This window comes from Eleutherodactylus coqui, chromosome 3 (assembly GCF_035609145.1).
Source record: "Eleutherodactylus coqui strain aEleCoq1 chromosome 3, aEleCoq1.hap1, whole genome shotgun sequence".
In the NCBI taxonomy this organism is placed as follows: domain Eukaryota; kingdom Metazoa; phylum Chordata; class Amphibia; order Anura; family Eleutherodactylidae; genus Eleutherodactylus; species Eleutherodactylus coqui.
Genome location: NC_089839.1, coordinates 257,125,821 through 257,152,667, shown reverse-complemented (window position 1 = coordinate 257,152,667; position 26,847 = coordinate 257,125,821). Strand labels below are relative to the sequence as shown.

The 26,847-nt window shown below is 44.4% G+C and overlaps 1 protein-coding gene across 2 annotated transcripts in view; it reads right to left on the bottom strand.

The window, feature by feature from the left end:
• Positions 1-26,847, bottom strand: part of PKN2 (protein kinase N2) — a 117,353-nt gene that overhangs the window by 20,568 nt on the left and 69,938 nt on the right. For both annotated transcript variants that reach the window (XR_010791258.1, XM_066597323.1), the window contains exons 4-11: positions 25,150-25,270; positions 21,504-21,649; positions 16,887-17,100; positions 11,922-12,107; positions 10,578-10,687; positions 3,776-3,919; positions 1,864-1,939; positions 1,602-1,776 (exon numbers count right to left, since the gene is read on the bottom strand). Coding sequence is in view for 1 of the 2 variants with exons in the window: in XM_066597323.1 (XP_066453420.1) it covers positions 1,602-1,776; positions 1,864-1,939; positions 3,776-3,919; positions 10,578-10,687; positions 11,922-12,107; positions 16,887-17,100; positions 21,504-21,649; positions 25,150-25,270 (1,172 nt within the window). In the remaining variant the exon portion in view is untranslated. The remainder of the gene's footprint in view (positions 1-1,601; positions 1,777-1,863; positions 1,940-3,775; positions 3,920-10,577; positions 10,688-11,921; positions 12,108-16,886; positions 17,101-21,503; positions 21,650-25,149; positions 25,271-26,847) is intronic.

The window sequence follows — 26,847 nt, the reverse complement described above, 5'->3', positions numbered from 1 at the left end:
AGTGGGGATAGAAAAGTGAAAGCGCCTCAGTGAGAAGGGGTTAACCTGCACACCAGGCTATCTTATCTGCAGATTACTACTACAATGAAAGTCATGTTTACCGCCATAAACCCCTGGGAGTAGATGAGAACATCGGGGAACTGTTTAATTACTTAATGTCTCAATGAGCCATAAAAGCTGTAAATCTTTGTATTAGATTTTTTTAATTATTCATTTATTTGCAAAATTCAAAATCAAGGAACCTTCTACACTCTAATGTGCTGCTCACTTGTCTGCTGCAGAATCTAAGCACCCTGACGTCCTTGCAGACAACGCAGCGCTGGCCAGATCCGCTTCCTCAACCTGATTGTAAAGGGTGGATTTTGCTGCGACTTTGTTGCTCCCAAATCTGTGGCATAACATTACACCAAGGGTGAATCCACTCTTAGGGCTTTTACCCACTAGCATTTTTTTTTTTGTAACGCTGCGATATCGCTGCATTTTTTTTCGATAGGACTTTTTAATGTTAAAAATCGCAAGTTTGTGTTTTTTGCGATTTTTGTGCGATCCGATTTTAACATTAGCAAGTCCAATTGAAAAAAAACGCTGCGATATCGCAGCGTTACAAAAAAAAAAAATGCTAGTGCATAAAAGCCCCTAGGCTGCATTTTGACACAAAGATGGTCGCTCAAAAGATGGCTTTTGCACAATCATTTAGCATAAAACTACTACTTGGTACTAATGCCTATTAGTACCAATTAGTAGCACGTGAGCCGCTGGGAGCTGTATTCAGAGAACAGACTACCCGCTGTTCTCTGAATAAATTCCCTTTGTTCGGGCAGAACACAGCATGCGGTCCTTCTTATCAGCTGTTCTGCCAAACGATGGAATTCATGCCGAACTGAAATAGTTAGTCAGAAAAGTGAAAGATGGGCACATTAACACGTAACGATTAGCACTCAAAAGATGGCTTTTGAGTGATAACTGTTGTCTAAATGGGCCTTTATGCTTCCCCAACAGTGCTAGACGCCGTCAGAGGCTCCCATTGTTGCCACTCACATAGCATGCTGTGGAAAAGTGCTTCTTCTTGCACACAAGCAGAAATAATGAGATCTTTCGCTTGCAGAGGAAAAAGGAAAGGAAAAAAAAACAAAAAAACTCAGCACGCTCTATTTTTGTGTGGCGTCTGCATGGACAACTTCCATTGAAATCAATGGAAGCCGTCCGACCCGCGGCCTTCCCGCAATTAACATTGTGTTAAGGTGACAATTCCAGCGTCATCAACTAGCGACAGCTCGGGAAAATCTGTACTGAGCATGTCCGACGGTGACCTGCAGTACAGATATACAACAAACAGACCGGTACGCGTGGTCACCAGCCGGGCACAGGGTCGGATTCCGGTGCTGGATCCCATAAATTGTGTATATAAGAGCTGAAACTAGGAGCAGGTTGCAAGCAGGGAATCAAGGTTCTGAAATTAATGAAGATTGCGGCCTGAAACCTTTGTAATTTTTAACCATTAGCCTTTGGAAAAGGTCTCCGTAGCCATTAGAGGGCCTTTAATAACGTGAAGCTTTATGAAGTCCACCTGACAAAGTACAAAGGAGCGCCCTACTACTTACCCGACTGCTGGAGATAATTCTACATTCCGGGTGTCTACAACAGGGACAGAGGCGGGAACAGACACCTGAGGGCTATAGGTGCCGGAGTGATTGACAGTGGGGATCGCTCTTCTAACTAGTCGCCCCCATGTGGCAATGTTGATGTTCATCTGAGGAGCTCTGAGGAATGTTTTGCCTGCAAACAAATAAGAATAATTAATATATGTGGGCAGAGGATCCAGAGGGCAAACATTACAGTCTGGAAATGCAGATCCCACTGTACCTTGCTGTTTTGAAAAGATCTTCTTTTGCCTCTGAAGCTTTGGTCTTCTTTCAATAACTGGATTGAAAAAGGTTACCTGGAAAATGGAAAACAAAAATATCTACCTATATCGCACAATCTTCTTATAGGTGAGCTTGGTTCTGCCAGCCAGGACTATAAGGAGGGACTACATCTGATATGTACTGCGTCAGGAGAGACTGCAGAACCGGATTATGACAGAGGTAGCGCACAGAGCACAAGACAGAGAGCATAAACTCTGGGCCCAACTATCAAAAGTGCCAGAGGAGCGGTGACCTTGTGGTCCAGTCACTGGCGTTTCAGACTGAAACACAGAAAAGAAATGTGACTCCCCTATAGCGCTCTGCTGGTCTCAGACTTACAATGAAGCAGATTGCACGAGCAACCATCACTCCACTTAAACGCCTCATCACATGATTGGGGCTCGAATCACCAATATGGGATATTCACATGGGGCTGAATTTTTGCTTTGACTGAAAAGAAGTTCCATACCGGTGATCGGAGTAGTTTCTATAGTACGTGCAGAGACTTCTGCAAGCCACATTTACATGAATAGGACCAGTCGCGGAAGTTTCTTAAAAGCAACCCTCTGGTTTTGGGACAAAAAGGTTTTCCCGGGACAGAAGGGTATATTACCTGCAGTTCTTCTCGGTCAGCCTGCCGATCCACCGCTTCAAGAGGTCTACGGCAATTTTCTAGCAACCTTTTGCACACTGTGCAGTCTGATTGGCCAGTGCTGATCACATGAGCAGCTCTGGCCAATCAGAGATGGTATAGTGCATTAGTAGTCCAACACTAGCAACGCGCTGTGGGGATTATTTTGTTTGAAGCTTGGACAGCCTAAAACAGGACTTGGAACCAGTGGATTGGAGGGGTGATAGAAAACACCTGAAGGATATATTTTCCCCTCTGGTCCTGGACAGAATTCTGCCCAAAAACTGTAGGGTCGCTTCAACAAGCCAGGTCATGTGTCAACCTACCCAATGGCCACATGGGGCAGATCTACTGTATCATAAGTTATCCCTCAAAATGTATTCATGACCTATCCACAGGGTAGGTGATAAATCACTGCAAACACCACTGGACCACCACTTGGGTAGAGCTACACAGGCTGAGGATTTTCTGTGCAGTTTCCATACAGAAACAGCAGTATTTACAGTTACACCAGAGTGGATGAGATTTAACACAAATCCCATCTACTCCGCAGAAAAACAAAATCCAGATGACATCTATGTGGAACTTGACAAGCGATGCACCTTTTAAATCCGTAGCATGTGAATGTCTGCTGCGGATCTTCACCCGTGCCGATGTGCAGCCAAGACATCTGCGCAAACACACTTTAGATTTCGAGCAGATAAACTGTAAATTTCCCATCCTGTGTAGCTCTACCCAAAATAGTGAAGGTGGGGTCCCAGCAGTGATCAAACAACCCGTGGGACAAGGGATAATGCCATTAAAGGGATTGTCCAGCTTTCACCGATTGGAAGCCTATCCGCCAGACAGATGATCAGTAGTAGATTGGAGAGCGTCTGCGCCCCATGACCCCTGCTTATAGGTCATCAACAGTTTAAAGCTGAACAACCCCTTTAAAGTGATTTATGACATTAAGAAAAAAAAAAAATCGACAGCGTTATTTATCATGCTGTATGATTACATCAGGGGGGAACCAGTCACCGCTTCCAAAATCATCACAGAGAGCCTCCAAGAATAACTAAACCATTTACTGTCATTAGTGAAAAAGTTACTGAACTCTACACATCTTAACTAGAGATAAGCGAGCATACTCATTAAGGCGATTTACTCAAGAGAGCATCGCCTTTTTCGAGTAACGGCTGGCTCATCCCTGAAAATTCGGGGGGGGGAGGGGGGGGGGGGGGTTGTGCAATGTTCTTACCTCTGCGAAGAGGGTGCCCTGCGGCTCCAGGTACAGGCACATCCCGTGCCGCTGATTGTCCAGGAAATCTTCTAACCTCAAAAACTTTACTGCACACAGGGATCTCCAATCTCTCCAAAACACCGAAATCTCAAGTTCTCTGGACTAAGAGAAAAGACATAAAAGTAACCACCATTGCCTATAATGTACCATGCTTAACTCACCCAGGTTTAGCAATTCATCAAAAATACTAAAGAGTGATTTAATTTTATTCAATGTACTATTGCATTAGGTTTTGGATTCACATTTTGCTCTTTGGTAATGACTGGATCTAGGGCAAGTGGAAGGTTTTACAACCAGTGACAAAATCTCTACCTCATATCTCCAGCTGGATATACGTCACATATACAAAAAAAATAAAAGCAAAAACACAGCACATGCCATAGAATGCTGCCACTAGGACAGTGGCAAATACCCAGATTGAACTACCGCTTCTGATCATGTTGATTTTTCTTTGGCCATTTCTATAAGCAACAAGACCTATCAAATGTCAAAATTAGAGAGAAGTAAATTTTGAGGCTAGGGTTACATGTCAACATCTGGCCACAACAGGGGTTCCACAACCTCATACTCCTATTGAAGACAATTGAGTTACAGTTGCCATAGGTACTATTGTATCTTGTCTCCACTGGAAGAATGGGTAAAGACCTGGGTTTGAGATTCAGGGGACGCCCACAGGTGGTGATTGGCTGATGTAGCCTGTCGCTTACCCCGCTGCCCTGCCATCCCCGCTCCTAACAGGGTGCGATATGCAGTGGCATGTACCCCTGATGAGCACCCCACAGCTGACCTTACAGTGTCCCATTTCCTCTCATGTCTATGCTGTTATCAGGGCTGCCCGTGACCCGGCCCTGGCACTCAAACAGCCTGCCATATGTCAGCTCACCGGCTTCCGGTTGCCAGAAAAAGGTTCATGGATGGATTGTCAGAGGAACTGACAACGGCTGCACACTCCCTTCGCCGCTGCCGGCAGCAGCCTCCTGATGTGCAGCTGGTCATTCTTTTTCCTGTCAGCCTCTGAAATGTGCTGGATGCTGCATTGTAATTCTGTCTGCCTCTGCACTGTGGTCCCAGCTCCGCCATCACAATGTTCCTGGTCGGACGTGCTGAAAGCACCGCGGCGCACTTGCATGTGGGCTGGTCGCGGCACACTTGCCAGCAGCCAGGTGGTCAGTCGTCTCGTCACCCTCCGCAGTGTGCTGGCAGCTGTAAGTATGTTGCCGGCTGAAGCATCAACAGTACAACAGTACCGTTGCCATGAGTCGCAGGTTGCAAGCAAATCCAACATCCAAGAAACTTTTAGCAGCCTGTGGCAACTTGCACTGTGACCGCATTCACTTTAATAAGAGTGCGAGGTTGAAGAGCTACAAAGTGATTTTTTTTGGGGGGGGAGGGATCACGCTACCCGTTGTAGCCAAAAAGGTGACATGTAGTCGTAGCCTAAAATATACTTGCAGTGAAACATAAAGACAAAGTGCCTTAGTGAAGCATTTCCCTCATAGCTCAGCAGTTTGTGCTGAAGTCCTTCCCTCCGTTTACAAACAAGATATTGCCTATGCTACAGATGAATCCTGTCTTTCGCAAAAACTGCTGTCTGACATCACACTTGCCACTCCTTCAATTACCCTCTCGCAGGAGACACTGCTAGTCTGAAACTGTACTGAGGCTGCTGTAATCACAGGGCATTAGCTAGCAGGTTCCCTCAACAGACCGCTAACAATTTTCTATGGGATCAACACTTTAGCTAAACCTTTATTAGAAGAGAGAATGCAAAGCACTGAAGTAAATTGCCTGCACTCAGTTGGCCCCATATTGAAATAAATGCAAAGCTTGTAAGTGGACAAACCTAAATGAATCACTATTTAACCCCTTAGTGACGGCCCTATCGTAAAACTACGTCCAGGACGTGTATGGAGGGAGGTAGCGGCGCTATCTCCCTTCATACAGCGCGGGCATCAGCTGTTTACTACACCTGACACCCGCGGGCAATAGCTGCGCTCGGCCGTTCGCGGCTATTAACCCTTTAAATGCCGCTGTCAATTCTGACAGCGGCATTTAAATCCCCCGAACGCTGTTCAGGGGTCCCGCACGCCCCTAATGAATGGCCCCAGGGCTGCCTTAGCAGATTGCCTATCAAGCCATCCACGCAGGGAGGCTTGAAAGACTGCCAGTAAAAAAGCAGTATGACGTAATGCTATAGCATTACGTCATACTGCAGGAGCGATCAAAGCATCGCATGTTAAAGTCCCCCAGGGGGACTTCAAAGTAATGTAAAAAAAATAATCAATAAAGGTTTAAAAAAATAAAAAAAAGTTATAAAAGTTTAAAATCACCCCCCTTTTGCCATATCAATTCTTAAAAAAAATCAAAATCATAAAATCAAAATCTGTATTTGATATCGCCGCGTCCGTAAAAGTCCGATCTATCAAAGTAGTGCATTATTTTTCCCGCACGATGAACGTCGTCTGAAAAAAAAAAATAAAGAACGCCAGAAATGCACTTCTTTAGTTACCCTGTCTCCCAGAAAAAACGCAATAAAAAGCGATCAAAAAGTCGTATGTATTCCAAATTGATACTATCGGAAACTTCAGGACATTCCGCAAAAAATGAGCCCTTGCTCAACTACGTCGACAGAAAAATAAAGGTATTGCGCGCACAAAATGACCGCAGAAAATAATTGAAAAAAATTAAATATCTTAAAAAAAAAAATTTTAAGTACTACAGCAAAAAAAAATACTATACAAGTTTGGTATCGTAGCAATCGTACTGACGCATAGAATAAAAATATCAGGTCGTTTTTGTTGCAATTTGTGTGTTGTAGAAACAGGACGCACCGAAAAATGGTGGAATGACGTTTTTTTTCCATTTCTCTCCGCTAAGAATTTTTTAAAAAGTTTTTCAGTAAATTATATGGTACAATAAATAGTGCCATTGAAAAATACAACTCGTCCCGCAAAAAACAAGCCCTCATACAGCAACGTCGATGGATAAATTAAGGAGCTACGATTTTTTAAAAGGGAGTAGGAAAAAACAAAAATGGAAAAAAGCAAAAAGCTCCGTCACTAAGGGGTTAATAGCTCTAGATTAGAAACCAGAATTTTCTGAAACCTCAGAGAATTCGCACAAGTGGATCACAGGAGGTACAATTTAAAAGGATGTAAAGTTGTGATTGGACTATTGTGATGCATGTAGCCAAAATACTCCATTTACAGTCCACGTGGCTGTGTGTTATGTTTACCTAAAACATTAAGTAATGAGCAGCAATACATTGTTCATAGCAGCGAACGTTCTGCCAAAATACAGCGGAGCAACAGCAAAGGAATTTCTGCTTCCATGCCAGTTAAGTGGTCTACTGTTTATTGTCCCATTTTTAGGATACAGACTACAGCTAGTCAAAAAGAGTTTTATAAACTTACAGAAGGTTAAAAAGGGAACCTCAGTCACCAGCTTCATGGTGCCTGAACCACAGATGGAATGAACCCGGGACAAGCATTTACAGAGCGTCCATGTAGGTCTTATACCGAAACACTACGGCGTTTGAGAAAACATACATATTGAAGTGTGACGTGGATGGGAGCTAGAATGGTGCGGCTCCAGCCTCTCCCCACCTGCATCATGCCCATACACTGCTCTCCCCAATACATTATAGGGGAGAGAGCTGTCAGTCTCCGTGATGCAGGTGGGGAAAGTCTGGCACAGCCCGCCGCTACGACTCAAATCACCGTTCATCAGACTAAGGAGAAACCACCTCCACCTGTTGCCCTGCCGAGAGCGGTTTTGATAAAACTCTGGCATTATTTTAACCCCTTTAGGATGCTGCCTTATTTACCCCCCATTATCGTTTTTTCATCCCCCCTTTAAGAAAACTCGTAACTCCTTCATTTATTCATCAACGTCGCTGTAGGAGGGCTTGTTTTTTGCGGGACGAGTTGTATTTTTTAATGGTGCTATTTAATGTACCATATAATGTACTGAAAAACTTAATTTTTTTCAATTTTCTGCCGCCATCTTCTGCGCACAATAACTTAAATTTTCCGTCTACGCAGTTGAGCGGGGGCTCGTTTTTTTGCGAGATGTCCTGTAGTTACTGTTAGTACCAAGTCAAAATACATACGAAGTGTACCGATCCCTAAAAGTCTCCTTTAGATGCAAGTCATCTCTTGTGGATTGCATGGGGAGATTAGTTTGTCGTAAGTGTATTATGCAAATGAAATCCCCACCCTTCTTATTCTGTATTCCAGTGAATGTATTAAAAAGGTGATGGCATTTGTGGCTCTATTTCATGCTGTTCCTATGTGAATGGTAGGGGATTTTAATTGTCTGGATCCCTGTTCAGATAGAACCCTTTAGTGCCTTCTCCTTCCCCAACTGTTTTTGCACACTTATTATTGGAATTAGGTTTACGTGATCTGTGGAGGTTGAGAAATCCAGAAGTTTGACAATACTCTTGTTATTCCACTTCACATAATAGAAATTCTAGAACAGATCTTCCCATAGGTCTGCTATCTATGATTCCTTATGTACAAAGAGTGGAATGTCTACCACAAACGGTCTCATCACTTTCCACTCTGTCGTTGATTTAGGACTAGTGGGGGATTTGGTTTGGCTCTAAACCTACAGATCATTTGAGAGGTGTTGCAAAAAATAAGTGTGTTTATGAATTGGAAGGTTTTTGGGGAACGGGAGACTAGGTCATTTTTTGGCTTCTATAATTAAGGCACAGGAATCATCATCTTATATGACAGGAATGAGACGGCCCGATAAGTCTTTGGTTATAGAAGGATGAAATTTTGGAGCAATTTTTTAAAAACCTCTATGCTTCTCGGTTAAGTGTGGATTGTGAAGATCTTTATGAATACTTGGCGCAGGTGCAATTGGCAATTTTGTCTGATGATCGGCACGTGGGGTTAGAGGGTCCTTTGACACTGAATTAGTTTTATTTTCCTAAAGAAAAGTCGTCTGGGTTGGATGGTCTTCCTAATGACTTTTTTTAAAGCACTACCAGGATACGCTTCTGCCACATCTGACAATGCATGAAGGAATCCTTCCACCATCAATGAGAGATGCCAAGATGGTCTTTATCCCTAAACCTGGAAAGGATTGGTCTCTTCCTTATGCCTATCGTCCAATATCTCTGCTGACCACTGATGTTAAAATCTTGGCAAAGATACTTGCGAATAGATTACTTTTAGTAATCTACTAAAATCTACTATGAATAAATGTGGGACCCTTCAAAAGGGCTAAATGGTCTGGAAGGTTGGAAATTCCAAAAATTCCAAATGTTCTTCACCATCTACCAATTTTTTATTTTTGGTTTTATCTGGAGCTCTGGGATTTTCTATAGGATTTACCCATACTACTGGCTCTTGGATATATTTTTTGGTATCTCAATTTTAACAGTTGAAGGGGTTAGGGGAAAAACTGTACATTAGTTTCTAAAATGACAGTTTGTAGCCCCCCTATACTGAGAGAGGGATGAAAGGTGAATAAAGGACTATATACGGCAATTTTATTTAAATTATGGAATATATTTAAGCAGATTTTGAAGCTAGATGAAGGAACCTTAAATTGCCAGTTTTTTAGTTTTTTTAAAAGTTGGATGGATTTTCACTATGGGAGAAGAGAGGGGTAATCCTTTTGAAACCGCTACTGCGTTTTTTGTTTTTTTAAATATAGTTTTGAACAATTTAAAGAGCTTTATGATAAGCCCCATATTTAATTTTTTTTCTTCAGTTATGACTAGAGATGAGCGAGTATACTCGCTAAAGGCAATTGCTCGAGCGAGCATTGCCTTTAGCGAGTAACTGCCCGCTCGAGATGAAAGGTTCAGGTGCCGGCGGCGGGCAGGGAGCTGCGGGGGAGAGCGGAGCGGAGGGGAGATCTCGCTCTCCCTCTCTCTCCTGCTGACAGCCGCTACTCACCGCTCCCCCGAACCTTTCATCTCTAGCGGGTAGGTACTCGATAAAGGCAATGCTCGCTCGAGCAATTGCCTTTACCAAGTATACTCGCTCATCTCTAGTTATCATGCGTTTGCTGCTATTTACAGCAATTCCCAATTAAAGAAAAATGGGAAAGAGATTTAGGCCATGTTAGCAAAGGTAAATGGTCTGTAATGTTGTGTATGATTTCATTGATCTCTATCTGAAAGTCAACAAATATTGCAATTGTCTTTAGTGCATGGGGTTTATTGTGAACCATTAAAGTACTTTAATATTGGTATTAAACTTCCTGTCCAAAACGTTATAAGGATGGTGCAGTTTTAATGCATATGGTCTGGGATTGTGTAAAATCGTGTGGGGTACTAAAGATAATTTAATAAAAAATTAGGGGGAAAGCCGAAGCAATGTCAAAGTATTATTTTACTTAAAGAGTAGTAGATGCTTGGAACAAACTTCCAGCATGCGTGGTTGGAAAAGGAATAATAAATGAATTCAAGCAGGTTTGTGATATTCTGGAAATAGAAAGGAAATAAGGGCAGAATGGATGGACCATGTGGTCATTCTCTGCCATAAATTTTCTAATTCCTTCAAAAAAAAGAAGAAAGAAAGAAATACAGATTCATCCAGGTATAAATTCGCCCCAATCAGACCTAGATGGGCGAAAAGATAATGTCCCATTGTTTTCCATTCACAGAGGAAAGGTTCATAATGGACACTTTCTATGTTTCCAGTTAGTCAAATACCCCTTGATGTAACGGATGCACACAAATACATGTATCCCTTTGCAGACTGCTGTAATTCCGGTTCTTCACTCCTCTACTTACTCTGTCCAGCTCTAGTGTAAACTTCTGGTCCCATGACTGGTTGGAAATAGGTTTCCAGTTGGTCTGGCCGACCACGGTATTGTCCAGCTTCAGCACAGCACAGACCTCATCTGTAAGGAAATTACACCAACTCAGCTTAAAAGGCTAAGAGGATTGCAAGAAACAAAAAGCCCCAGTGTTAAGCAGATATTTTCTTGTTGTGGGTTTAAGAAAAGATTAGCGCTTTAGTTTTCTTCTGTAAAAAAAAAAGCCCAAATGTATGAACAGACCAATTGCTTTCAAATGGACCGGGGTTTCTTGCCAATTACTGGGCATGTTAAGCGGTATTTACTATGGATTGTCTTTAAACCTTTAGTCTCGGTTAGGTCTCCAATTAAATGTTAAAATGTAGCTTGCTAGGCCGTACATACACATTATTGACCAGGACAACACACCATACTTATCAATTTACCTTATAACAGCTCATTTTTAATGTCAATAACCACAGGTTTGGTTGAAAAAAAAAATTGTTTATCAATGGCTTAAATCTGTTCATAAATATACAGCCAATCTATAGAAATAAAACTATATACTTCCCCTTTAACAGGAACCAAGGTTGGAAAGACACTGTTCCCTTTGTTCATCTAGGTAGCAACACATCTATACCCGTTTTTATAAGTGTCCCTCCAAATATACTTTCACCACCTGATCGGGCATCAGATATGGAGACGCAACTGCATGCAGGTCTGTATAGATGGCTGAACAACCATAGCATGCATTGTGCATAGGGCGTCTCCTAATTAATAAGACCCGCGTACAACATTGCACATTTGTCTTGACAACTGCATTGTCCAGTTGCATCTCTCTAAGAACGATGTTTGATTAGCTATGCATTAGAATAAATTTACATGGGGTCAGCCCAATATCCACTAAAGGATTGGGCATGTAGAATTTCAGTATGTCCAATCCTTTTGTTCCCTCATTATTCTAAGACAAAGTCTACCTTATACCAAAGCTATAAAGTTGCCTTAGAGAGAAGGGACTTATGAACATAGGTGCAAGATGGACCCAAAACAAGAAAAACTATACTTAAAATGTCTTCTAACATTTATCGCCACATGCAAATAACAGTGGATCACTGACCATAAAGTAATGGTGCTCTAACGGTTGTATAATCCATATATGTCAGTAAGCAAGGGTAGAACTGGCCAATTTCTACAAACAATTTAAGATTAAGCAATATTAAACATGCAAACGCGCAGGCCAACTGCTAGAAACCCTTTTTCCATAAACGTAGCGATCAGGAGACATTCGTCTGCCAAGATCATGTAAATGGAAGGAGACAATAACAGAAAATTACTGAACTGGAAAAGTCATCTGTCTTCAGGAGATTCCGACTGCTGACACTTTTATTTTTACTTGTCCTGCTCATGAAGGAGGATCTGGCTTCACTTGGACTCCAGCCTGGTAGGGTAGTGGTAGCGGCTTTCGACCTGCCAGGAACATTCTCAAGAATGTCCTGGCAGCCCATGAGTCGGACTTCCAGGGTACCTGAGGAATACAAACAGTGAGAAAAATGATTGTGTTTGTAATGGATGAGTAGAAGGTAGCAGACTAGATCAACGACTAGAGCTTCACTCAGCTCACACTAGCCAATGGAGTCAACATTAGTATGGATAATGCAGTGGTTAACATTTGTTTTGGGTACACCATGAAAAACCTAACAATTGCCTTCCTAGGCTACCTGGCCTAAACATGTGAGGATATCTGGGTTTGGCACTCGTGATTGGCAGATAATTGCTGGGCTTAACCAGAAAATTCAGCAGATCTTAGTAGTGCTAGGGTAACAGCGCCCATACAACACAAAGGTCGTATTCATCATAGCACTCCAAGCATGCTCAGAGCATGGAAACCATAGAAACCAGAACTATAGTACTAGGCAGTGACTGCTCTCAATGTGCTCCTTAAAAGAACAGTCAACCTCTTTGGTCATATTCAGCATTGCACTCTGAACATGCTCGGAGCGTGGAACACACAGAAACTAAGACTGCAGTACTAGGCAGCGAGTGCAGTCAGCTCTCCCCCTCCCGATCCTGGACTATGGTATGCCACCTCCCTGCTGACATTACTATTAACACTCCCTCTGACAAGTGTGCTCACTGAACTTGTGGGGATTAACCCTTTGAAGGCAAAGACACCCTGTGATCTGTATAAATGCACTCAAGCACATGATTCCTTCAGAGGGTTAACTGCTTCACGTCCAGTGAGCATGAGGGGAAAGTGTTAATGATAGTGATGTCAGTGGAGAGGAGGAGCCAGGATTGGGATGGAGAGAGCCGACAGTAGTTGCTGCCTGGTTTCTGTGTTTTCCACGCTCTGAGCATGTTCAGAGTGCAATGATGAATATGACCAAAGAGGTGGACTGTTCTTTTAATGAGCACATTGATCACTAAATTAACAAGATAAAATAATAAGTGTGGATTCATAGGTGCTTTCCCCATTAAATATAAAACACACAGTCTGGTTACTGACAGATCTGTTCCTTCTCAAAAAAATAAATAAATAAAAAAAAATAAAGTTGTTCGAACCATTCCAAGGCACAAACAACTTTCAGAAGATCTCATATGTGCGTTATAGACAGACACAGCCGGAAAAATGCTGCAAAAGCTTTGCTTAAGGCCCATTTACACGGGACGAATGTTGGTCAAACGATACCAGACACTCGTGCCCACATGTACTCGCTCCCGTGCTGTTGCACAGGAGCTAGCATCACTGGCTCTCTGGCAGAGCAGCCAGCAGGAGATTTCACTCCTCGCTCTCCCCCGCCCTTCTCCATTCACTGACATAGCGGCCGTTCGGTACTGAATGGCTGCTATTTACAGTAAACAATCAGCTCATCATCCCTCGTTTATGCTGCATAAACGATAGACAATGAGCTGAACTATGATCATTCAGTGTAAATAGCAGCTGTTCAGTACTGAACAGCCACTGTGTTAGTGAATGGAGAAGGGCAGGGAAGAGCTAGGAGTGAAACCTCCTCCTGCCTCCCCACTACAAGCCAACGATACTCGCTCCTGTGCAACAGCACGGGAGCGAGTACATGCGGGGATGAGTGTCGGGCAATAAATGGGGCTTTAGACTTGACCACACGTCGATTCACGTTTATTCAAAATGATCTACTAATGGAAAAAAAAATCTGAACTGTTGCTAATCTCCCCAAGAATGAGTCTCTCAAGTTCACTCCTAGAGCATAATATGTAATCCTATAGGATTCCGCAGCAAAAAGCCGCCGTGTGCATGAGCCTTTAGCTATAGACAAAACACAATCAACGTGTCATTCGTAATCAATGCAGAAATCCACGTAAAGCCAAGGGGTTCATTCCTTCTTGCCACTGTAGTCTAAAAGGGGAATCCTAGAAGCTCGCCTAATGCTTTCAATTGCTGACAGGTAGATGGCGCTCTACATTCAACATGCTTCAGTATGGTACTTGGAGGTCTCAAAAATATACCCACAGGATCCTCTGTCCATTATAACATTTTATGGAACCCTTTTTAAAAAAGTTTTCCCGGGATAAAATAAAAGCCGCTCATGGACAAGAATGGCGCAGTTTCAAAAAATAAAAGATCTGCATCCCGCGTTGTATCTCAGCCTTATTCACTTGAATGAAGGCTATGTGTGATACCGGACACGGCACAGTGAGGAGGAGAAAGCAGACGCTTGTATCTCAAAAGTCATTTGACAATTAGACGGAACTCTTTAATGGGATGGGGCTGTATGAGATTAAAATACTGCATGATTACAATATGGCCAGCATCAATTACCATAAAACAGGTCCTGCAACATCACTACAAGAACTGCTCATAGAAACTTATTGGCAAGCTGAAAAATTTTAAAGGGAACCAGTCAGCATTCAAGTGCGGCGCTGCAATGTACGTACTGCGCTCTTCTACAAGACCCTATTGCTGGTCATGCTAATAAAGCCGTAGCGGGGGTAATTGGCTTTCCAGACTGGTGTGGTAGGTAGGCCGGACCAGCTCATCTGTGGCTTTTTCCCCAACGTCATCCCCGCTGCGCTGGGAACCGGTCTGCATGTTTTACATTTGGCGTGGGAGATCGTTAGAAGCAGAGGACTCCGGTATAGTTTTATTAACATGACCAGCAATAGGGCCGTGTAGATGAGCGCAGTTTACACATTGCAGCGCTGCACTAATATTACATTGCAAAAATCTGCTGACGGGTTTCCTTTAATATTTTAGATGTAAATATCACAAATTTGCTGCTCTACTTCTAGAAATGCAGTCCAATAATAGCAGAACTTGACTCAAGTATATATCACTCCGGTCCCAGTGGTGCTACAACCTCAGCCACCCACCAGGAACATGAGTAGATGCACTTAGTCAGATGCCAATTAGAAGCTAATTAACCTACATAATCTGTAGATATACAAGCACTGGCGGAGAAGCGGCATGAGGCTGGAGAGGTCTCGGAAGGCAGACAAGCAGCGATGATCATGCTCAACACCAGCAGAGCGCAGCATTTCGGATATGGGTCACAACGTTACAACATGTATTTGACCACAATGGAGACCAACGAGACAATGGTAAGCAGGCTTGTTGTGCCACGGTTGCAGTTAAAGCAAATATACCCTTATAGAAGAAGCAATCTAATGGAGGTCGCTGCAGAATTCTGCATCCATCTGGGAGGTTTTCAGCCATTAGAGGACTAGACTGCATATCCTAATGCTTCACCAGTCACTGCAAGGTAGCAGCTTAATAACCCAGCTGAACCTCACTGACCAAAGCGCAGAACAAAGTGGCTGCAAGGAAGAGAGCGGAGATCCACTATGCAAGTAAAACGAACATTCACTTTAATACCCAACCACAGAATAGGTGATCGATGTCCGATCGGTAGGGATCTCACTGCTGTGACTCCCATTGATTCTCAGAAAAGAGGTTTCATGTCCCCCCTCCTCCTCACTGCACTCTCAATGCAAAGACTGAATGGAGCAGAGGTCACACACGCACAACGCTGCTCCATTCGTGTTCAATAGGACTGCCGGCGGTAGCCAGGTGCTCGCACTTGTCCATTTCCATCAGTCCCGTTGAAATGAATGAGTAGCGCCGTGCAGGTGTGACCTCTGCTTCATTCAATCTGAAGTCATTGTAAAGGATGCTGCAAGCCTTTTATGGCTGAAGAGGGGAATACAGGACCCTGGTTTTTGGGATCGGTTGGAGTGGGGGTGGGTTCATCTGTGAGATCCCTACTAGAGATGAGCGAGCGTTCTCAGTAAGGACAGATACTCGAGTATCGTCCTCACCAAGTACCTGCCTGATCGTCCGTCCGGGTGCCGGCGGGGTCGAGTGCTGTGTTGCAGGAGTGAGCGGGGGTGGTTAAGAGAGAGATCTCTCCCCCTCCCCCCCGAATCTTTGCGGGCGAGCAGGCAGGTACTCGCTAAGGACGATACTCGCTTGAGTATCTGTCCTTACCGAGTACGCTCGCTCATCTCTAATCCCTACCGATCAGATTTATCAGCCATCCTATGTGTAGCTGGTAAAAGCAAATCTTGCTTCAAACCCTGGAACTGCGAGTATGGCTGATGAGGCTGCTGCTATGTAATAGAATACCATGCACTGTTGTTTCTAACTATTGCTGCAACTTGGAAGAAATAAGTGGCCACAAATCCCAAGATAAGCTTAGATAAAAACTTTTCATGTGCGATTTGGGTCATAAAAGTTGGCAATATATATTCAATAGCTATTGGCTGAACACTCGTTTAGCAGACCGCGTTTCCTCCCAATAACACATGCTTGCTCCGTCCTGCCAAGTGTGCATATGTTCTCAATAGGAAGAGGAGAGCAAAACACTTTTTTGGCGTATCCCCCTTGAGAACAAAGGATCAGACCAGTTGAAATTCAATATGCCTGATCCTTCTCCAATGTACGAGACCACCCCATGTATGTATTGCTACATCACTCATTTCAGAAAATAGAAGCATCACAGGGAGCTACGTGGGGTAGAAGGGTGCCCAACTTCTGGACAGCAACTGAAATTTACACTGGGCTCTGCGGTTCACAATCTATACTCACCTATCAGTATGCCTTAGCAGAGTGAGAGGAAATCAGAGCAACCCATAGCCAAGCGAACGCAGGAAGAACATATAAACCCCATGCAGAGGTTGTCCTTTAAATGCAGTACACCAACACGGCAAGGCAATAGTGCTAACCACTGAGCCACCATTCTGCTTTTACCATCTAAATGACTACTAGATCATTGCACTCTTATTTCACAACTTGAACTCCCGTCCATCACGGAAGGATTCTTCGGTTTACCTGTTAGAGCAGCTGGCTTGGATAGTGTACTGTACTGGTTCTGTGTAGAGATCATACTTTGTCGTGGGCTCAAAGTCGGAGATGCAACCATAGACAGCTCTTCTATGATGATATTGCTTTTCGGGTGATTTTTGGGGAGTTCACTGAGTCTTTGTTCTAGAGAGTATTTCAGGAGGTCCAGCTTCTGACTGGATTCATTAAATCTTGACTGAGCCTGAAAACCATAGAAAGTCCATCAGAGTTTAGATTAACGGAAAAAGGTTACAAAAATGTTACAAATACATCGCACTTTAACACGTTTAAGCATCTCAAAATAAAAAAAACAAATTTCACCCTGTTTTTTGAGGTCATTTATTTTTACGCCGTCCAACATGTGTCAAGTGTTACGTTAACTTTATTCTATGGGCTCAATCATGTAGGCGTATTGTCACAGTGTATTACGCATGGATATATCCCACGGGTGATACACTGTAAATGGAATCACGAACGGAGAATCATGGCGAATCTCGACGGTGAGCCTATCTGTCAGATATGCTCAGTGCGGAGAACAGTCAGCTCTCCCCTGCTCCTGGGCGGCTACGCCCGTGGACAGGGAGCCTAAGGCAGTGGCTTGGCTGATTAACAGCCAGGCTCCTGCTCTAACAGCCAGTAGCAGAGAATCATCAGATCCTGGCAGTTTAACCCCTTACATGTCCCAATCAGTAACTGCACCATGTAAGCAGATGACAGGGGAAGGGAGCCCTTTCTGCCAGATATCATCACGCTGCAGCATGATCACAAGATACCAACAGGCTCCCATGGCAGCCAGAAGCCTCAGACCTCCATGTCTGTCATGTAACTCAATCTATTAGACCTCACCTCGGGCGGAGTATATATAGTAGGCTGTCGTCATAGGTTTAATGTTTTCGTGCAAGATGATTCAGTTTTTATTGACACTATTTTGATATATATGACTGAGGATTTTTTTTAAATTTCTGTTTCGGCAAAATGTGATGAACAGAGAACTGCTATTTTAGCATTAGAAAAAAAAAAAACAGTGCTGGAAAATGTAATCTTTTATGGTACATGATATGTGGCAATACTGATTATGTATAGTTTTGTTTTTTCAATTTTAAAAACCTTGTGTAAAAGGGGGAAATTTCTCTCTTTTTTTTTTTTAACAGAAAAACATTTAGATGCTGTTGGCGGCAATGACAGCATCTGCCGGGTGCAGAGGAGTGATTAGATGAGCAAGTCATCATGCTTTCACTCTCAATCCTTTTCTGGGAAAGACCCCCATGTGTGGCAACAAGAGAGCAAGCATGCTCTCTGATTGATTGGGTGGAGAAGGTTACATGCGACCTGGTAAGTGGTAGGAGAATCACAAATTTTCTCTGCTGGTTGCCCATCCCCCTTTTCCTCTGCTCTGCACACCCACTGAAAAGTGACAGCCATAAATTCAGTATTCTCGACACCTCTACAAACGGCTGTAGCTGCCATCGGTATTACACACCAGCTTCTGGTGTCATTTTACAGAGAAACCACGTTTGTAGCAAATAAAACTGAAGCTACAGCAGTGTGAAGCGGTACGAGCTCCGTCCATCCAGAACGGTGATGTCCTTTTGCTGCAGAGTTCGTCCGAAACGGTGTGCTTTAGAACATGGATATCACCATACATAAGAATCGAGACTGACGGTTCCATAGAAGTAAAGCGCTGGAAGCACTGCGTTTTCAGCCTTGAGTGAGCAGTCCCATTGAAATGAATGGGAGCGTTGTACAGCGTTTAGCGCAGCACTGAAAACGCAGCGCTAAACGCTGTACAAAAACGCCCGTGTGAGGGAGGCCTAAGATGTACAGAAGCCTGACGACTGGAGGATCAGCAGTGCAGCAAGAAGAACCACCTCTAATGTATTCCACATGAGGAATCGATACTACTATATATAGTAGCTTTACCAGAAGGTCACAATTTAGAGGATCTTAATCCTACTGTCCGTCATCTAGATTTTCCCCAACTAACGACATGCTGCTTTCTTCAGTTCTATTCCACCGAGATGGAAGAGATATGCTCTTGCAAGCAGTTCAGCAGTAATCAACGGCAATTTGTAACATACACAGCAGGACACAATGTAGCAAAACATCTAAAAATCATTCTACAGCATGAAAAAAAACCAAAAAAAACAATACACACATTGCGGTAGTATATCTGTACATATCAGACAAGAAATAGGACATGCTATTGCATGCCACCTATGTGTCAAACCGACTGGTGTCTGTGCGCTGTCTGATGAGTGTTGTGCCTGAGCCACTCAGACACAACTTGCACACATGGGAAGTGTGCTGGAGGCCTAAAGCAGATCAGTTTTTCTTCTACTCTCAAACCACCCAGGTTAAAAGGGGTTGTCTCGCGATAGCAAGTGTGGTTATACACTTCTGTATGGCCATATTAATGCACTTTGTAATGTACATCATGCATTAAATATGAGCCATACAGAAGTTATTCACTTACCTGCTCCATTGCTGGCGTCCCCGTCGCCATGGATCCGTCTAATTCTGATGTCTTCTTGCTTTTTTAGACGCGCTTGCGCTGTGCGGTCTTCTTCCTGGTGAATGGGGCCGCTCGTGCTGGAGAGCTGGTCATCATAGCTCCGCCCCGTCACATGTGCCGATTCCAGCCAATCAGGAGGCTGGAATCGGCAATGGACCGCACAGAGCCCACGATGCACCATGGGAGAAGACCCGCGGTGCATCGTGGGTGAAGATCCCGGCGGCCATCTTGGTGAAGGAAGAAGAAGGAAGACGTCGCAGAGCGGGGATTCGGGTAAGTAATAAATTTTTTTTTTTTTAACACATCCTTTGGGGTTGTCCTGCGCTGAACGAGGGGCCTATGGAAAAAAAAACGTTTCGGCGTGAGACAACCCCTTTAAGCCTTAAAAAGGGACTATCCTATGACACCCCTCTTCCAAATGTAAGCATCTCCTCAAACATACCGCTGCCGATGCTTGCATACTGTACAAGTAAATAATACAACCCCCACAACACCCATTCAAGTGCTCTTCGCATGTCCCCCTATTAGGATCCCCATTGAGGAACGGTCCGATATGCACATGCTGTAAGGGAGCCAATATTTGTCCAGGCTCATACAGGGCGTTTGCACTGCAGTTCTGGCGATGCATTATTTTACCCGGATGTACAGAGAATTTCTCATTTACACACTATGGCTTTTATTCCGATTTAGAAGCTGCCAAGGGTTTTGGGAACTGCAGCGTGTGCTGGATGCGGATCACCCAATGACTTCAAAAAGGGGGGAAAAAATAGAAACCCAGGTGATAGCATGATGAGCATCTTTTACATGCAAGTTTGGTTTCAACAAAAATAGTTGAAACACACCATTGCTAGAACTATTTGTATGCAATAAAGGGCTCTGCATTCGCATATAGAAACCCGATGTTGAGCATGGACGTTCGCACAATACTGCGCCACTGTGTTACCTACAGATTCTCGCGGGATAGAAGTTGGTAAAACCGCGCTACGCTTTATTACTCCGATTACCACACAAAATAAAGAGATGCAAAAACCTTGAAAACCATTTTATGTGACTCGAGTGATTTATAGTAAATGGATTATTTAAGCCTACTTATCCAGCAAATGTGCATTATCACAGAGCCGTCTGCCAGAGGAGGGACGGACCTCACCTAAAATAAACTTCAAAAGTCAAACACTACTCCACCCAAGAAAAACACCAAACCCAACTGCACCGGAGCTGTCAGATTCTGAGGTATCATGTATTAGCCATGACTAAACCCTTCTGGCTCAGGCTGCAATGCAGAAGTAATGCCAGGGAAATCAAGAATGCTGCAAGCATAGTCGGTTACAATGTAAACTCTGAAGTATTTTTGTGGAACATCCCCTTGAGCTCATCACCTATCCGCAGGGTAAGTGTCTGATAGGGGTCCCAGTGGCCGGACTCCCACCAATCACAAGAAAGGGGTTCCTGAGCACTTCCTGTATGAATAGAGTGGTGGCCACAACAGCGCACTACCGCTCTACTCACTTCTATGGGACTGTGAGAGAGGAAGCACAAGAAAAACTACAGAACCAGGTTAGGCAGATGGAATACAAGCACTGGGCTATATCCAGCCGTCCCGTGAATGGAGTGATAGTGAATGGCGTGATAATGAATATGCACAGCCCCCGCTCCATTCATTCAGGATCCCCATTCTTATGATCATGGGGGTCACAGTGGACAGACTCCCAATAATCGGGAACTTATCACCTACCCTATATAAGTTATTTTTGTGCGCCAGAACGTGTATGAATATATATTCTCGCACTCCGTATGCAGGCGAATTAAAATTTTCCAAAATGTATTCTTCACTAGTCAATACGCTCGGCCTAGTAGGTTTTTAACTATTCAAGAATAAAGTTTGGAATTTTTTATTCGGCTGCATAGAGAATGCGTAAATCCATCCTTCATACACGGTCCGTGCTGCAGCAACCCACAGCGATCTCTAAAGCACCGTCAGCTGCCAAGGAGATACAATTCCATGGAGGACAATATGTGGAGGTGAGCAGCTTGAACCTTTGACTTGCAACCTTTGTATAAGTCTCCTCGCTGACAAAACCCTTAGCAGAACTTACTTCAGTAAGGGCTTTCCTGTCCGTCACCTTCCCGGATCCTAGCAGCTTCATTACGTTTTTGGCTCCTTCTGCCACTGCGAACTCTATCCTAAAGTGATGCCGTAATTCTTCCATTCGGAGCTCCAGTGGGCTAATCACAGGTTTTGCTGAAAGCAGTGCAAAAACGTTAGATGGAAGATTAACAGTCCTATCGACATTGTAGAAGCAACAAGTCATGATGAAGCTGGACAAGAGTACAATCGCTAAAAGCAAGGAGACATTCACACACTTGACGAAGGCCAGCTTCACACTGGCGGAAAAAACGTGCGATGCAAGAGCGAGTGAAAATGCACGATTATGAAACCAATAAAATTTCAATGGTTTCATTCTCATTTGCGAGGTTTTCGCTTCTGCGATGTTGCGTGAAAAAAAATTTAAAATCTCAGCATGTCCCTTCTTTTTGCAATATCGTCCATTGTTTTCAATGGGACTGGCTGCAGCAGCGCCGGCCCCATTGAAAACAAAGGGAGAACACGTTGATCTCCTGCCGCAGCGGTGACAGCCACGCCGGGGGATTACTTCAGACAAGCAGGGATGCAAGGTTGTCTCTATGTGAAAACGCCTCGCATCCAGGGGTTTTCAGAAGGGTTGCGAGAGGGATATTGGGCCATGAATCACGAGACGATATCGCCCTGGTCAATGTGAAGTCGGCCTTGAAGGAGCTGTCATTATCTTTTTGCACCCCTGTGAGGGCAGCATGAGGTAGTGACAGTCACACTGATTGCAGGGATATCTCTCCTGGGTGGATCTGTGCGGGGTTTGAAAAAACTAGTAGTCCTGGATATTCATGAGCTGCAGGCTAGCCACACCCACCCTGCCCTCCAGCCAATGATTGACAGCTGTCTGCCTATTACTGTGCATAGAGAGCTACCAATCATTGGCTGGAGGGTGGGGTGGGTGTGGCTAGCTGCAGCTCATGAACAAGCAGGACTATTTCTATGTCTTGCTACTACTAATTAAATGCAAGTTTCTCCAGAACTACTGCACAGATCTACACAGCAGACATATCAGTGTGACCGGCATTACCTTATGGTGCTCTCAGTCAGGGCTGCTTAAACATTGTGACAGTCTCTAAGTTTTGTTTTGCAAGCAAAATGCTGAAGTGTAGAGATTCATGCCATGCAGTAGATGTTCATTATTAAATCTAGCTATCAGGTATACTTAAAGTTATTATTCATAGGTTCCAACAGGACTTTAAAGGGTTTGTCCAACTCTGAACTATTGATTACCTATCCTCAGGTCATAGGTCATCAATAGTTGATAGCCAAGGATCTGCCATCGACTGCAAAAGTGTGTAGAGATGTCCCCGTCCGACTTTGTACACTGGCAGCGGCCCAGTGAGCAGTTGATCGGCACTGGTTCCTGGTGGCAACACTTAACATCATGGGCTCTATTCTGAGGATTGGTCTACAGCGGTTCAAAGTTGGGCAACTGTACCTCCAATTTCATCCTATGACATGTCACAGAAGTAGCTTGGAAATGGGTCATTTTTAAATTACCATAAAATGGCTGGATTTTAAAATCCATATTACTCAGACCCCCAGTGGTACGGATCCGAACCCAGAATGCCCCAATAACCAGACCGTGGTGATCAAAGATTGATTTAGAAGAACCACGGTAAGGCCGGTCTCACATGACTGGACTTCCATTGCGGTTTCCACGACCGGTGTCTGCAAGGAGGATCCGCAGCAAAAGGCATGCATTGACGGGTATGAACCACAAAAAACACTTTTCCTTCACACTCATAGAAACAAGTAGATTGCAGAGGGTAAAACTGGCAGCACGCTCTATTTTGCTGTGGATGCCGTGGCTTGAAGTCAATGGAAGCAGTCCAACCCACAGCCAACCCACAGGTACCAGAGTCATTGTCTAGCAACAATGCGGGGAAAAAAAAATATATATCTATACTGTGCATGACCAACAGCGAACGCCCATGGTCATCCCTAATAAAGAAGAATGCAGGGTTGCCAGCCAGGGTCAGAGTCGGATTCCACTGTGGGCTCCTACATGCAGAATCCAGATCACCTGTGAGAGACCGGCCTAAGCCTGGGTATTGTGGACATAATACAAATACTAAAATGTGGTGGCATTAAAGCTGTGCAATAAGGACCATACACAAAAAACATGAATTTACATTAGACTAGTGGATAGTTTATTTTAGCAACTCAACTTCAGCCCTCAGCCGCCCTGGTGCCGTCTGACATGTCTGAATTGCAAACTATTTAGAAAGAGCTTGTATACAATAACAGAACATGCACAGAGCAAGCGGCCCGTTGTCTGGTAAAACTTTTATTGCCTCCTTTGCAGTCGTGATCATTGACCGTCCCAGCTTTTGGCACCAATCGCACATGACCAGCAACACAGAGCAATGGACACCTTTAGCCTGGGTTCTCACATGCTGGATTCCAGGAAATGGAATTTGGCCGCAGCGAAAAAACGCAAGATTTCCGCCGGGAGAAGCGCTGCTTTGAAGCGGCCTGGGCGCTTGCTCTTCCGCTGCGACCGGCGCTTTCATAGACTAGAATGCAACCGCAGCGGAAGAAAAGAAAAAAAATAAAATAAACATGCTGCAACCGGCAAATCTGCAACGGCGGCTTTTGCCGTGGTGGATTTGCCATACCGTGTGTACGAGATTTCTGAGAAATGTCGTCCAAATGGCTGGCGTATCCCGAGATTAACGTCCGCAGGCGGATTTGCCGCGGCGAACTTCCAGACAGAATTTCTGCGGCAAATCCGCCCCGTGTGGACCCTGCCTCAGGCCGCCTGTACACGGCTGGATTTGCATTGCGGAGTCCGCAGTGAGCATCCACCAGCAAATACTGCCCTGTAGCATGCCATGGAAATACGGGATTTCATCTCCATGAACGGAAACAGATTGCAATTATCTGCATGTGGAGGAGAAACCGCGGCATGCTGCGATTCTGTGCGGGCTACGCCCAGACGGCTTCCACTGAAGTCAATGGAAGCCGTCCGTCCCGCGGCACCTCAGAAGTATTGCAGTTTCCGTGTCAACGCCTAGCACCGGTGCCTACTACACATGCACAACGGAGCTCCAGCTGGCACATCAGCAGCACAGAAAAAAGCCGCCAGACAGGTATGCAGGAGTCACTGGCCAGGCACCGAGTCGAACTCTGCTGCGGGAATACCGCATGCCGGTGGAGTGCCGCGTGCATGCGCCGTGCCTTTTTTTTTTATTTTATTTTTTTTAAACTTCTTTCCCGTGGATCCACGACACAGCCAGTGTCATCCGTAGCTGTGTCGCAGATCAGACGGCTTCCATGGAAGCCGTCCGTGTGGGGAAAACCACAGAAAATGGAGCATACTGCGCTTGTTTTCCTGCACATGTGAACCGAGCACCGGGGGAAAATGACATCCACAGGTATTTAATTACCTGCGGGTGCCCAATGAGTCCTTGTGCGCGTAGACCCGCGCAGATTTTCTAATTCCATTTTTGCCTTGACCTTAGACTTTTGGCATTTTCTTCATGAAAGAGTGAGGATCATATATACCCCATCAGCTCAGGGCCGAAACATCTCATCACTACACAACAGACGCTGCTCTAGATGGAAGTAAAACATCAGGTATGTACATTGTTCTGAAGCTTTACCGTTATCAAAGGACATTTCGTGGGTCTGCTGCATGGCCTGAAGGATCTGCATGCGGATGACTTCAATCTTGGTTTTGCTGTCTTGAAGCATTTGCTGGGCCGTGCCAAGCAGCTTTCTGTCCTGTAGACAAAGAAGAAGGAAAGTATTTAACACATCGACTGCAGGTGAACAAGGCGGGCGCTTAATGTAACTTAGAGACCACAGATACATGAAGGGGTGCTGCAAGCGATGCAGCTTCCTCAGGGATGACCGAGTGTATTCTTCTGTTCTTATGGTACATTTTACACTAAGGCTTACGCACTTTATTATATTCTAGCATCTTGTTTATTTTCGTTATATATGATGTATTACCATCTTTACACTTTTTATTTTATTTTTATTTTTTTTAATAAAAGTTTAAAACTGAAACCAACCAGCGCCGCTATGTTATAGACTGGAGTCCTTAACTGCTTTGTGAATAGTCTAGGGTGCTCTTCATGGGGGCTTCTTTTTGCAATATACTAGGTAAACAAACCAAAAACAAATACATTTTATACATTCACATTGGGGAATATACTTGCTGCAACGTGCCAAGATACCAAATTCCAGGTAATTGCAGAAAGTCCGTGAAGACATGACCGACTCCTCATCGTGAGGATGCACACGTCTAGAATCATTGTCACGACGACGCAAGTATCCATGTTCATTTTGTATCACGCTCACCGTTCTGACGTCTGGCTGTACAAGACATTGCTGCCTTCAACTTGTGAAATGTTAGGAGGTCTATGTGGGGCGTGCCGTCCGCAGCGCAAAATCTGCACGTGGCTTCGGTGGAAATATATCACAGGATTTCACCCGCTCATTTGAAGGAGTGAAATCTACAGCTTAAATGGCCATACCGGGGATTTATTCCACAAGTCAATCTACACAGTTTACTGGATGAGGGATATATATATTTAATTCATTTTGGCTGTATGGTAATCTGCTGTATCTCCCACATGTAGATCTGTGATGGAAGATGTGCAGCAGTTATACCACGAGTGAACATACCTAAATGTTGTGACTAGATGGTCAGGAGGAGCACTCCTACTGGGGTCTACTACCGCATTGTGCCACTTCTGTCTCCATATTCCCACATTCTACACACCAAATCACACCAGCCTATTATGATGGAGCGCCCCTTTACCAAGACAGATGACCCGCTGGACCCTACTCGACTCTGAAGGACTCCTGCGGTGGGCAGCACCAATGTTAGACATCAAAGTAGTTCGGTAAGTTGTGGCCTCCAATGGAGTCAGCTTGTTGTTAGCAGCACATCCCACAGATGCCCGATCAGATCGTGGGATGACATTTTAAAGGCCAAGTCATCACCTTGAACATGCTGTGGCGTTCCTCAAACCATTCGAGAGCAGCACACCGGCTCCGCCATCTCTTCATATGATGCAAAAGATGTGATTTACCAGACCACCTCCCGCCATTGCTCTGTGGTCCAGGTCTGCCCACTATAAAGGCGCTTTCAAGCATACATATGGGTCATCTCAGCCACTTTGGTCTCAGTCAGCCCTGCAGCTTGTATTGTGGGATCAGACATCTATCAGTAAGTTTCTTCACCAGTAGCTCTTCTGTGGCACCAGACCAGACAGTCTAGCTCTCATTGCCCACACACCACTGATTCTTGGGCACCCATGACACCATGGCAGGTTCACCACCTGTCCTTG